Source organism: Lissotriton helveticus, chromosome 6 (genome assembly GCF_964261635.1).
Source record: "Lissotriton helveticus chromosome 6, aLisHel1.1, whole genome shotgun sequence".
NCBI lineage: Eukaryota > Metazoa > Chordata > Amphibia > Caudata > Salamandridae > Lissotriton > Lissotriton helveticus.
The window spans coordinates 1,213,880,296-1,213,893,656 of NC_136067.1; the positions used below are offsets into that span (position 1 = coordinate 1,213,880,296).

The 13,361-nt window shown below is 44.7% G+C and overlaps 1 protein-coding gene across 1 annotated transcript in view; it reads right to left on the reverse strand.

Moving 5' to 3' along the window:
* The window catches only part of TRMT11 (tRNA methyltransferase 11), a 392,197-nt gene that overhangs the window by 163,988 nt on the left and 214,848 nt on the right, over positions 1–13,361 (reverse strand). The window contains exon 11 of the mRNA XM_078648927.1: positions 7,746–7,877. Coding sequence (XP_078505053.1) covers positions 7,746–7,877 — 132 coding nt within the window. The remainder of the gene's footprint in view (positions 1–7,745; positions 7,878–13,361) is intronic.

Genomic DNA, 13,361 nt, shown 5'->3' on the forward strand with positions numbered 1-13,361 from the left:
CCACCATGCCGGATTTGGGGGGTTACAGCCGCTTAAGTGGCAGCCAAGCAATTCCTTCCACGCCCCAAGCCCAGAGAGGGGAGGCCCAACAGGCTTCGCCGCCGCCACTGCCCCACTGGGCAAGAGCACCCCATCATAGGAGGCGTGTCAGAAATGGGGGGAGGAGTGGGGAGAGGAGGGGGGGGGAGGAGTGGGGAGAGGAGGGGGGCGAGGACGGGGGAAGGAGGAGCCGTGCTGTCCAAGGGCCCCCGCACCCTGTCTGACGCCCGATCGACGGCCGAATCCTCACCCCAGCCCAGACGCCTCTGCGCCCTCACTCCTTACCTCTAGGCCGGTTCACAGGGACACTCCACCCGTCGTAGACCACCAACTGGCAACCACCGGCGCCCGCAGCAGCGGCTAGGGCCCAGGGCTCAGCAGGGCCGATCAGGCTGTGTGCAGGCCACCTCCACGTGGATGTCAGTAGGTCTACCACTCCCAGTGGCCTCAAAGCTGAGGAGGGTCCACAAGTGCAATGGCGGCTGTTAGGGCCCAGGGGGTTACTGGGGAGGCCGTCTTCAGCAGGCCGCCCAGCTGGCAGCAGCCCACAACACAGGTCAAGTCCGCCAGGGCCTCAGGGCAACCCAGTAGCACCGCTCCCAACAACGCGCGTGGCAGGCGCGAGCCCACGGCGCCAGTGATGTCTGTCAGGGCACCGAGGAGCAATAGTGAAATGCAGCACCCTTCAGTCTCAAGTCTAGCAGAGGCAGTTCTAATTTTAACAATGGATACCGGAGTTAGTCGGAGGTTTGTTTGTGGACCCCATAGGGCCTTGCAAGGAAATAGCTGGAATTATTATGTCAGCTGCACTTTTCGACGAGTATTAAGGGTCTAGTTGTGGACTTTGTGTGCTCAGTATTATGAAGGTGACACTAATGAACTCAATGGATTTTCCAATGGACTGGGGTTGTGTGATTCCTGGGAAGCTGTCCAGTGGCTCCTGTGACCTAGATGAAATCATGACTGGAACTGGGCCTCCCCCTTCCTTGGACGATGTTCCATGCGACCCTGTGACTATCATTCAACTAGTCAGGGCGTGGTTGGTGAGCTCAACCCTGCAGCTGGTGTGCGGACTGTGAAGGTCATTGGATGAGACCATCCGCCTCACATCTGGGACATTTCGGACCTGCTACCTTCGGTGGGAAACAGGGGATTTTTGTCTGATGCTACACTACTCCTGATGCTTTGGAGGGGCATGTTCTGATAAGTGGACCTTTGGATGCGCTTGAAAGAATCAGGGGAGAGAAGGAGGAGGCAGCATGTTCTGCCCATGATGGGATTCAGGTGTGCAGTGGGTAAACAAACTAAACAGGCTGATAGCCTCTGTGGATTTCTCTATTGACTGGGTGCCAGGTTTGTGCATGGCCAACGGAGCTCTATGGTCATCTCAACCTCCCTCCCTCAAGTGCGTGGGAATACTGGCTTTACTGACTCATTTTAGAACTATAGGAGGGCCTCTGTTTGGAGAAGGTCTAACAAATGTTGAGGAATGAGGTCCTTTCGATCGGGGGCAAGCCCTAGTGACTTGTGCAAAGGGATCTGGGTGCCTGCTTCTACGTTCCTGTGGGGATCGCCCTGCTTCCCCGTCAGACTGTCCTCCCCCGGGAACGTGGTCATCCAACCCCTCCCCAGGAGATCAACGGCAATGGGGGCTTCAGGCATCTGCAGGCACCCAGATGGCAAACTCTAGAGTGGATTCCCAGTCAACTTAGTACAGTCGTCCTGACATTTTCTTGTGTGTAACTAAAGGCTTGAGTCTTTCCTACTGCTGTGTTGATAGTCCTTATTGTTGGGGTGAGGTTTCTGGAGTGAGTATGTAGTGACATACTGTACTAAGATCTTGGATCCACTGCGTGCCAATACAAGTTTGAGGTACCCTCAGACAACCAAACTATGTATAAAAGAAGGTGGGAGCTCTGGGAAGGTCTCAGGTTTTAGGTGGAGTGTAGCTGCTTCACAAGGACTATTTTACAACACCACCAACATGCTAAATCATATAACCTCGAATATTTGTTTTTCTAGCACAAACTTTGAGCATTGGAAAAGCACAGTGCCATCCACACCAAGCTAGAAACGTGCCAAAATATTATCCCATTTTTACAGTGACGTCTTTAAGCTAAGGATTGTGCTAGCCCCACTTTTATTTTTATTTTCACAGCACTCTAAGCATGAAAGAATATTGTTTGAACTTATATTGGTTGCTCCCTTGTGTCTGCACAAAGCATTTCCCCTTCAACAAGCTCTAATAAGAGCAAAACATGTGTCAGGAGCGGCTTTCATTCATTTCAGGTTGCAATGGATGTTAGTTTACCAATTCAAATCTGTACTACTGTGCCTGGTAATGGTAAATGGCTTTTGTCATTGTGGTGCCTGTGTATGTTGTGTTAATCTTTGTTATGCTTGCTGTCATAGGTTAGGAATTAAGGAATGTTGTGTATTTTATGGGCACATGTACAAACATTAGGAATACCGATTTCCTAATCGCGATTCGCTCCAAATTGCATCTAGGAGATCAGTATTCCTAATGTAAGAAACTCATCGTGTTTCATTTAGGGATTCCTTGTGGGTTGTAAATCAACCTACCTCATGAATAATAATGAGGTAGGTTGCAGTTTGTGACCCACTGAGAATCACATGGTTGGTGGTACGTGCTCACTTCGCATGCCTAGTGCTCCTCCTTGCCAAGCGTGCGCTCACCCTCCAATGGCACTCTCCAATGGCCCTACTGGTGGCCGCATGGCACGAGCTATATGCAAGTGGTGCTTAACCTAGGAGGATGCCCTCCACTATGAAGAAGTCTGATACTTGCGCAAGCGGCCTATCTCCCCTCAATGGCTACCTTCCTTTCACAGTTCCTACAAGAAGTGGGGAACAATAACCTTTCCCTGTGACTCGCATGCGCCACCACTGTGATCCATCGCCCCGCGGTGGAGACCTTTTCGCTTGAGCTTGCCTGCTGTCTTCATCCCAACACGCTCCGTCACCACAGTATTGCCGGCCTCTCTACCTGTCCGCAATCATTTCACCATTGCATGGATGCACCCTACCACTGCCTCCTAGACCATCCACCCTATCCGCACCCGGGTTCATTGGATTACTCCCAGATTACAGCAGTGCGGCAGTATACTCCTGACATTTACACTGACTCATTAACCGAGTTTACATGCACATTGCAGGTTCACAGGCACTTGTTTCCGTGTTTTCATACACAATGTACTGCTTATGCTATACACTGCTGCATTTTGTTATCCTGATGGACTCTGCCAATTGTAACTGTTGTTCAGAAGGAAAAACCTAATAAATATATTTCTTTTAAATTTTAATCACAGGGGTGGTGGCCTACTGAGGTCAGCAGACTACCTTGTCTGTGAGTGCTATTTAATAAAGCAATCTTTTATTTCTTTAAAAGCAGCCTGTTTTACTTAAAGGACAATGGGATGCGTTTAAAAGGAAAAGACTAAACCCTTGAAGTTTCATTTTTTTTAAAGCAGGCAGTGGTCCGTTGGACCACTGCCTGCTCTTAAAAATATTCTTATTTACATTCTCAAATGGAAAGGGGTCCCTTGGCAACCCCTTCTCCTTTGCGAATGGGTTACCACCAGATTTAAACTGATGGCAAAGTATTACTGTTTTGCAACCGGAATTTGGACGCAAAACAGTAATGCATATGTATCAATTCCGTATTTAGAAGGGACATCCTAAACACGCCCCTTCCCAATACTAAATAGCAAATGCGATTCTGTAACAAGTTACCGAATCGCATTTTGGACATTTGAAAAAGCATTTTCTGGTTTCAAAAGTGCTACCAGAAAAATGCTTTGCACATCTGGCCCATAGTTCTTAGATTGTATGAGGTCAACCAACTACTCACAGGTGTAAGCTTCAGATTTTCCAACAATCACGCTGGCATTCAATCTGAAGGCGCATGAGAGAGGAAAAAGGGGCGGTGGAAAGGGAGTGGAATGCAGATTGGTATGGTTAGTAATAAAGAGAAAACACAAAAGTTTGTACAAATAACCACAATTTTTGAAGAATTTCAAAACTGATAGACCCCTCATCACACTCGACTGAAAACACCTGTACCCAATTTTTTATCAGAAAATAATTTTTGGGGGTTGTAGTCCTGAAGTTGCGCCCTGCTTTATAATTATTTATAGACATTAAATCTTCATTTTAATCCCATCCTCGTCATCGAATTCCCCGTGTGTATACCTGTACAGACCATCTATAAGAAAGAAACAAGCTACTAAACTGCCACAAAGAAAATGTCAATTCATTATTTATGCGGTGTCAGTACGCCGGTACAGAATACAAATTTCCAGGTTATCCTACTTTGTGATTTGAAGAACGTGATATGGATTTAGTTGATTATTCACACACTACGCGTGGCAAGTTGTTTACTTACAAAATACTGGCAAGCCCAGTCTGAAACGGAGGCAACTGTATGGAGCTTTCAAAAATACCTTGTTGCCATCGACTGTAAAGTAATTCCAGCTGACTGGAAATAAAACTTTATTATTTAGATTATTCAGTGATTCCGGACAAGAAATATTTGACAAACTTTCAGAAACATAGGCACCGCCTGGACAGTTTAATCCTTGGGATGATGAGAGTGAGACAGTGAGCAGGCTGGAAAAGCATTTCAAGAGTCAAGTATGATGCTGGATCATCACCATGTTTTAAATGTAAATAGTATGGTAAAGAGACGGTCGAAGAATATATAACAGCTGTTGAATGAATTGTGGATTTGGTTAAAACAGACACCTGTATCAGAAACAGGGTTGTGTTGAATTTTGCGTCAAGGAAATTTAGGAACGATTGTTGCATTCCAACTTTATCAGGAGCGCTAGGCACCACTAAAGGAATAGAAAATCAACTGTTTCAGTTTAGGCACGCGGGCTGGCTAGCTAAGGCAGGCAGACAGGCTAGCTTAAATTGGAGAGGGGGAGAGAGAGAGAGAGAGAGTGTTACAAGACAGATAAACTTTACAAGAATGTCACTAAGAAGAGCGTTTCTTGTTACAAGTGCATGTCAAAATTACACTTAGGAAGCGATCCCAGCTGTACCGCAACTGAGAAGAGCAATGTAACATTAAATGTAACTGTGCAGAGGAGGTAGATCAAGCAATTGGCAGTAATTCTGTTTCAACAAGTGAGGAACAATGTTGTCAGGTTCCGAAAAGCAATGCTCGTTTTAAGGCAACTCTAGGATGGGTTCATATTGGTAAAGTGGGCATCAATGTAATAGCAGACTCAGGGTCTCCAAATACTATAATATCTGAAAACTATTTCTATGAGAGATTGGAGATCGTAAAATTGGTTACAACGGACATTAATCCCACAGTGTTTGGTGGTTTTCGAAATATTTATGCTAGGATATTTTGAAAATAGTCTAGAATTCAAGGGGCATTCAATTAATACAAAAATATATATTGCCATCAATTGTATACACATTGTGAGGTGGCTTGATTTATGGAGATTATGCACTGAATTATGTCCGGATAAAGATTGCCCAATTTATCTTTCCTATTGCAAACATTGCAGTTGCAAATGAAAAAGTAGAAAACGATAGTAAAATGCATTACACTGTTTTTGCTCCACAATTGGATGGGTTATGGGGCTTGAACATATCAAGTTGAAAAAGAAGCTATGCCAATTCAAGTTAAAGATTGTCCCGTACCTTTTAGTGTCAAAGGGGAGCTGAAAAAAACATTTGGACATGGTGTGCAAAGAAGGAATAATTGAACCCACAGATAGTTCAGAATGGGTTTCTGCTGTTGTAAAAGGACTAAAAAAATTTGTCGATATAAACTTCTAACTTAAATAAGTCCACTAGAATTTTAAATTAAGAAACTATAAATAAAATAGAATATGAAGATGATGACTAGTATGGACTCAGTTTGGTAATATCTTACATTTGCATCATTCAGTTAGCATCCATCACTAAAAGAAACCAGTCTCTCCAGGAAATTGAACTCTTTATTCTTAAACAACATCAACGCAAAAACCCTCCTCAGCTTCTTCTCCAACAGTCACAATGGAACATTCCAACATTCTAAAAGGGAACAAGGGGGAGGACAGCGTGGCGGAACGTACCATTTTAAGATCAAGAAAGTTAGATACATGACTGAAAAATATATGCAAGTGGTAGTAGAATCTATTAATACCTTTAAAATATAGCATAATGGCAATTAACCTTTGGGGGTTTTCATGAACCTGTGTCGCAATAGGCAATAGCACAATCAGAGGTCTCTGTATCCTGACAAAATTGTGAAAAAGCATAAGATCGCAACCATTTTGCTCATGAGTATAGCAAAGGAGACAGCGTCTGAATTTCATGCTTGTAGTAATGAATAAAGGTACTTCCAATCACATGCTCACAGTGACAATGGCAGGATTTGGCAACTTCTTCAAAATCAATTGTATTGTCAATGTGCATCCAATGTGAAGACCGAAACATTAGTGGAAAATATTATTTTAAAAAGGTTTTCATTCTTTTTTACAGTTAATGTGAAGTTGCCGCATTTTTCTCTGTAAACTACCCTTTCTGTTTTCCTGATGTAGGTGTGTTTCGTCAAAACAGGACCTCTGCTGAAATTGTGAAAAATTGTGTTTTATTTCCAGGTAGGCCGCCAACGCCTTCCATCTTTCCCACACACTAGCACTGCTATATGACTTCACTAGAATAAGTCATACGAAGCAAGTTTAAGTAGGAAATGTGTAATTATTCAAATACTGGGAAAAGAGATAAAGCAACAAGACATCATTAATTATATGCAATATGGTATTGGGGGTGTTGTCCCGAGGGGTGCGGGGGACATTTATATGCTAAACCATTTTTTTTTTTTAAATTAATTTAGCTTTTTTTTTTATACATGCATTTTGGCAAATATTCAGATCTAGAATTCTAGTCGCTGTGCCAATTGGATTTAACTTTAACAGTACAATTGCTCAGTAACTTCAGTTAAGGTAAAACATTTGTCACAAAGCTTCACGCTTTATTTCCTTGGCTATGAAACACGCCTGCGCAGATTCAAACCCAATTTACTGTGAACAAGACTTTATGTTCAATAAGAGCCTTTCCTTAAAATGGCGTGAACTGTTCCAGCTAGCAATAACTGTGTTATTGGAATTTATTGAATTTGTAAATGGAGTGTGTTCAGTGGCGTTTATAACTGTAATAATATTAACCCCTCCCACGCTTGTGACGGAACCGTTCCGTCACGCCCCACGGGTGGGCTGTGCTTGTGACGGAACGGTTCCGTCACGGCTCGCTCGCCGCGCCTGCGCGGCGCGAATTCCGCACCTGCTCGGCGCGAATTCCGCGCCTGCGCTGAGCGTTCTATTGAGCGGGCGGGGCTGTGACGGAACCGTTTCGTCACAAGCACAGCTCACCCGTGGGGCGTGACGCGTGGGCCCCCCCCCCGCCCCTTAGCACTGCGGCGGAATAGCCGCCGCAGTGAAAGGGTTAAAAGACGACAGTTAAAGCAATACAACAAATTATTTGTTTAAACTTTTTCCAAAATGGTATCTAGTGGGCTCTTTCTATCCCGAATGTTTTTTTATTTTAAAAAAACATTATCCAAACACAGAAGTAAATGGCTAAAGCTTAAACACATATAATGCAGATAATGGCATACACACGCAGTGCTCAAATGATCATTATGTCGTAAAAGAGTGGAAAACAAAACACATAATGGTACTTACTCTGGTCTGTAGACGGGTAGCCAGTATACTAATCTTCCACCTCTGGTAAGATACTCCGCAGAAAAATGTAAAAGGTCAGAAAAAATGTCGCTCAGGTGGTAATTTGATGAGACAGGGATGTGGCTGTCCTGACTATTTTAAAAGAATAAAAAAAAAATAATTAATAAATAAGAACATTATAAGACAGTATTTTTCAGGAATTCAACTTGAACATTTCCACATGTAAATAATTTATGCTGAGGAATACCATATGACACAATAAGAACAGAATAGCCAATAATGCCATTGGCCTCCTATTACAGGGTTGTCATAGACATGCACAGAATCATCACAAATTTCAACATTTTTATACAAAAAAGGTACCCCTACGTCTCATTTAGTGCACTTAACACATCTGAGTGTTGATTGCAGTATCTTCCAAGCCATTCAGAGGCATACAATGACGCTCACATGACAGTACAATTAGAAAATGTATCGAGCCATGCCAAACCTGTGTAAACATGTGGGTATGGTTCAGAGCTTGCTAACACATCTAGATGACCTAGCACTAGTCAGAGACAAATCATAAAGTGAGATGTAGATTCTGGACGCGACCACAGTCATGAATCAGGGCAAATAAGTTTGTGGATTCACAGTGGACATACGGCCCTATAAATATCAACGTCGAGCTTGGGGGGTGGAGCTTCCCTGGCTCGAAGATAGCCTCATTATGAGCGTGCTCCATCGGCCAATTTCAAATCCAACATGAGCCTAGTGCCTAATCGATACAGAGCCTAGCTTCACAGACTTACTGTGCCTACCTGAACTCGGCACATTTCTTTTTTTGTGGAGTGCCTGACGCCTGGGGCTGGAGCATCTCGAAGATCAGAGCTGCGACGTGAGCTGCAGGTGGGGCCTATAATAGGTGTGCGCAGTGCCGGGGATCGCACTGAAGTCAGCTGCCGCTGAGGGGGTTGCCACTGGTGATGTCGAGGCTGTGAAGAAGACGGAGTTGGCAGAGCGACCTGTGAGAAGCCCTGCAGTTATGGATTTGCGGCCTGTCGGGGCTGCCGACGTCGACGCTGGGTAGCGGCCTAGACTGGAGTTGTCAGTAGCAGCGACGGTAAGTGATGCGGCGGGCTGAAGGGGGTCGCGGCAAGAATAGTTAGTGGAGCACTACAGTAAGCGGATAACGACACCAGGCATCCCCCCCACCGCTGGCTGAGACAATTTGACTGAGAAATTACAGTGTTAGCCCCATCCAGTCCTGCTGTCCACCTGATCCTAACATGGAAACGTGAGCTGCGGGTAGAGGTACTACAGGTGTACAAATTTGAATTTATTTAGACTCCTTGCTCCGAACAGACTTGCTTATAATGTGCTGCTCTACAAAGACAGGCTGCAGTTACAACAACCACCTTTAGGCGCTGTATATTTAGAGAAGAGAATTGATATCTGAGACTGTGACAAGGCTCGCTAGGAAGAACATTTGATTGTGTCAAGGCAAGGAGAGTAGGTTGTCTCTCATAAATCAGGTGATATCTTCTAGAGGTCTCCACTGTTGTCTATAGGGTAGACCGAGAAGTTCTGTGAAATACAAGGTGACCTAGGTGTGCTGCCTAACAGGGTGGCCTACAGTGGCAACAGTACTAGGCGATGTCTGCGTATCACATTGTTGGTCACAATGAGCAAGCTGGACAAATCTCAATCCAAATTACAATTTGATCTCAGGGGTTTTTATGAAAAACGTGATGTTGGGGATACTATACAGGAGACCTTGCTTGAAGACTCTGAGATGGAAGATGGCCCATATATCTGAGACAGATACTAATGACTACGCAACACAGCCTCACAAAGGTTGTAAGTAAAATAGATGCTCCAACTTTTAGAATGGACCGAATGTCGGAGTGTCTTGACAAACATACTGCGTGCCTGGAAGCGGTGGAGCAAAGAGTTTCAGAGATTGAGGATGAATATACGACCATGGAAATCTCTAAAATAAAGTGGATAAATTGGTGGCAGTGTTGCAGTTAAAAGCTGAAGACTTAGAGGCTGGCTCGAGGCGGAATACTTTGAGAATAGTAAGGATTGTGGAGTCAACAGGTATTGCCAACATGGAAATATTTGTAAAGCAGCTTCTTACTGACTTACAGGGCGGGGAGACATTATCTGAGATCTTCATAGTAGAGCATGCCTACCGGTCTCTTGCCCCAAGTCCAAACCTGGAAGCCCAGCTGTGTCCTATTATGGTGCAGCTTCTGAGCTATAGAGACAGAGATGCTGCATTGAGAAAGGCTCGGTTTTTAAAAGAGTTAAGATATGAAGGTTCATAGATATCACTGAATCCTGACTTCACACAGCAGGATCAGGAGGCGAGACGTTTATTCATTCCAGTAAAACAAAGGCTACATGAACTTCAGTTGGATTACAACATGTTATATCCTGTTAGGCTATGAGTGCTGTTAGCTGGCAAAGCAACTATATTCAGTGATCCAAAACAAGCAATGCAATTCCTCAAGATCAGGACTGCAGGCACGCGTCGTCGTTCCTCTAGATCAGACAGCGGAGAAGTGGAGAATACACAGGACAAGAATGAATAGACCTCCTCCCTTTGGCTACAGGTCCTTCAACTTGTTGGATTATGGTGGGAGAAAATTCCACTCCATCTGGGAGTGGTTTGGATTCTTTGTTGTGAAGTCCCTATCCTCTACTCCCCCTGGTTCGAATACAGAGTCAGGTTCAAGTCAGTCGCCCGGTTCCCGGGTAAGAAGGCCATGGAGGGCTTAAGACAATCACAGGGGTTGTGGGCTTTGTACTAGTCGAACTTTTCACGGAGCATTGATATGTACTTGTGGTTGTAACAGAGATTATATAGTTGTATAACGTAATCATTATTACGTGCAAACATTAGTATAATTATAAAGCCCTAAGCTGAGACCAGCTTTTTGAGCTTGATCAGTCCGACAACATCTGCCCTCATGTGTCTGCCACATGGTTCAGTTTCGGGAATGGGTTGGGTTGCGTGAGAGTGGAAGGGAACGTGTAGTTGATTGCTTGGCTGTGTCAGTTGTGGGATTGCACAGCGTGGGTGGTGTGTTGGGTTTTATGTTAATTTCCTTAAAGTGTTTGCTGCTGCTATGTGGTAATGATTAGTTGGATGTAACAGAATATTTGAAATCCGTATTAAATGCCAGATGACTTGCACCAGGGGGCAACAATGTCTTCTGATTCCTCGCTAATGCAATTGCGAACATGCATGCAATGTCAGAGGCTTAAATGAACACAGAAAAATATGCAAAGTGTTGACTATTAACAGAGACACAGAATAGATGTGGCAATATTACAGGAAACGCATTTGGCCCCTAGGGAGTGGAGTCCTAACGCCGAGTAGGATGAAGGGTCAACACATTGTGGCAGGGTTAACTACGCATGCCAAAGGTGTCCTAGCTTAAGTACAAAGGAGTGTGATGTTAAGATTCAGGAGATGTATTCAGACCCAGCCGGTAGATTAGTGGTGGTGAGGTTCTGTGAGAATCGTTACGGTGTTCCGGGCATGAACGAATACGGGCAAGTAAGGTATCTATGAACCGTAAATGACGTGTTCAGTAAGTGTACGCGTTTTCACTACACTACCTGGCATGGTTCGCCTTATTTACGTGTTTCTACATCTGGACCCTTGGGTTCCATTTTAGATACGGCATCCATTTTGTTTCTTGCCCTCACGTAGTCAGCGAACAGGCAACTGTCCGCATCGTGACCTTTTAGTACCCAAGCTTTACGGAAGAAACATATTCCTTTCATGCGTCTTTTATAACTAGGGGAAGGACACTGCTAAGGCAATTGCCTCCGATCGAAGGTGATTCTGCCCGGTCGGTCTATTGTTTCAGCCTCGCACATGCTGGGATCAAGCCCTTTTAAGCTACGATTACGCATCCAATATTAACTTCTTCCCTGCTGTCTGACTTCCTTGCAGCTGAATCTTGTCTCTTTCTCTTGCCTATTTACAAAGATGTGCTTTTACAGTTGGAACTGGTGATGTTAATGTAATTATGTTCCGGGGTTCTGAATACATGAAAGCGACCCTTTTGAAGCCTTTTGTGGGAACTGGGTTGTAACCTTTTGTTCACATGTTGTGCAATGGTAAAATCTTGTATAAAAGAGAGCGACTCACATATGCAATTTGAAGCAGACTCTCAGAACTACATGTTGTTGTACTTCTCGTGACTTTTGCCTCCCTGCAGTAATAAACGCTGATCTTTGATGCCGAAGGAAGTCTCCCGTGTCTCTGTCTTTAGTGCGCCAGAACAGGTATCCCACGAAGGTTTTAGGTGTTGTTCCCTGGCACCGCTGGGCCTTAAATAGTCCAGTCCTTCAGTTGGCGCCCAACATGGGGCGACATCGGCGGTACCGGTCCAAAGCCTGACGATTGTGAGGAACTTCGTGTGAAATCTCCGAGGAAAAGGTGCACCCCGCTTCATCGATCCTGTTATCGAAACAAATGGCCCGAAGATTTTTCCCGCGAAGATTCCCGCCTCCTGACGGCTGCGGCGGACCGATGCCCTGACTGTCGACCTGTTTTCGACGCCTGGCTTAGACCTTTCATACAGTGAGACGATAGACGGGCCTTCCTGGTGACGCCATTGAAGTCCTCAGTTAAGTATTTGTGGGTCGCTCCCAGTCCTTAGTTGTTGTTGAGCCTTTTGAAGCTTTGTTGTATGCATGGTTCCATTGCATTTGTGGTTCTTAGTTGTTGGTTCTTAGTTTTTATTTGACAGTTGCAATTGCCAAAAACCGAGGGTTTTGTCTTTCACGAAGAATTAGTGCTTCGGTAACTCTTGAAGTTTGATACTAGGTTAGTGTGCACGATGCCTAGCCATAGTGGTTTTCTTGGTTTCTTAAAATGTTGCAACAAGGATTCCCGGTTGGAGGATTCGTGTCCGATACCTCCAGTTGGAACTCCGATATATGAGCTCTATAGTCGACATGGTGTGGGCCCTATTATATATAACAAATATTGGATCCGTTACCCGAAAAAAGATGGTGTCCTTAGTTGGCCACCACATGGAAGTTTCGACCTTACGATTTTAGATAATCTAGAAGCGAAGTTGTTTAAAAGGAAAGCTAGGCCAGCTATGTTTGATTCCTTTCGGTTGTGGCGTAAAGAGGCCAAGCAGAAAGAAATCAAACAGCTTAAAAAGGATCGAAGAGAAGGGTTTGTTCCGATAATGCAAGTTGTACAACAATGTCAGCGAGATAAAGAAGAGAAAGAAATAGAAGTTTCCACTAGACTGCATCACATGAGGATAGACAAATGTTATCCGGTTTTACCAGCTAGTCTTGATAAGAAAGAAGAGGATTCAAAGGAGGATCCCCTGTTAGCGTATTTGATGAAATCGCCACCTCCTTATGCACAGGGTGCTACAGCCCCTGTAGTTCCTCCTGTAGTCCCGCCAGTAATTCCTCCTGTTGTCCCTCCTGTTGTTCCGGCGGCTGCCGGTCAGCCCGTTGTTAATCCTACGTTTGTCCCACCACCTGTTCCTATTCCTACTGCTCCTTTGCCTGTGCCTTCGCAAACTCCAGTCTCTGTTACCCCGACTATCTTGCCTGTTTCTGCTGTTCCTAAGTTCACTTCTAATA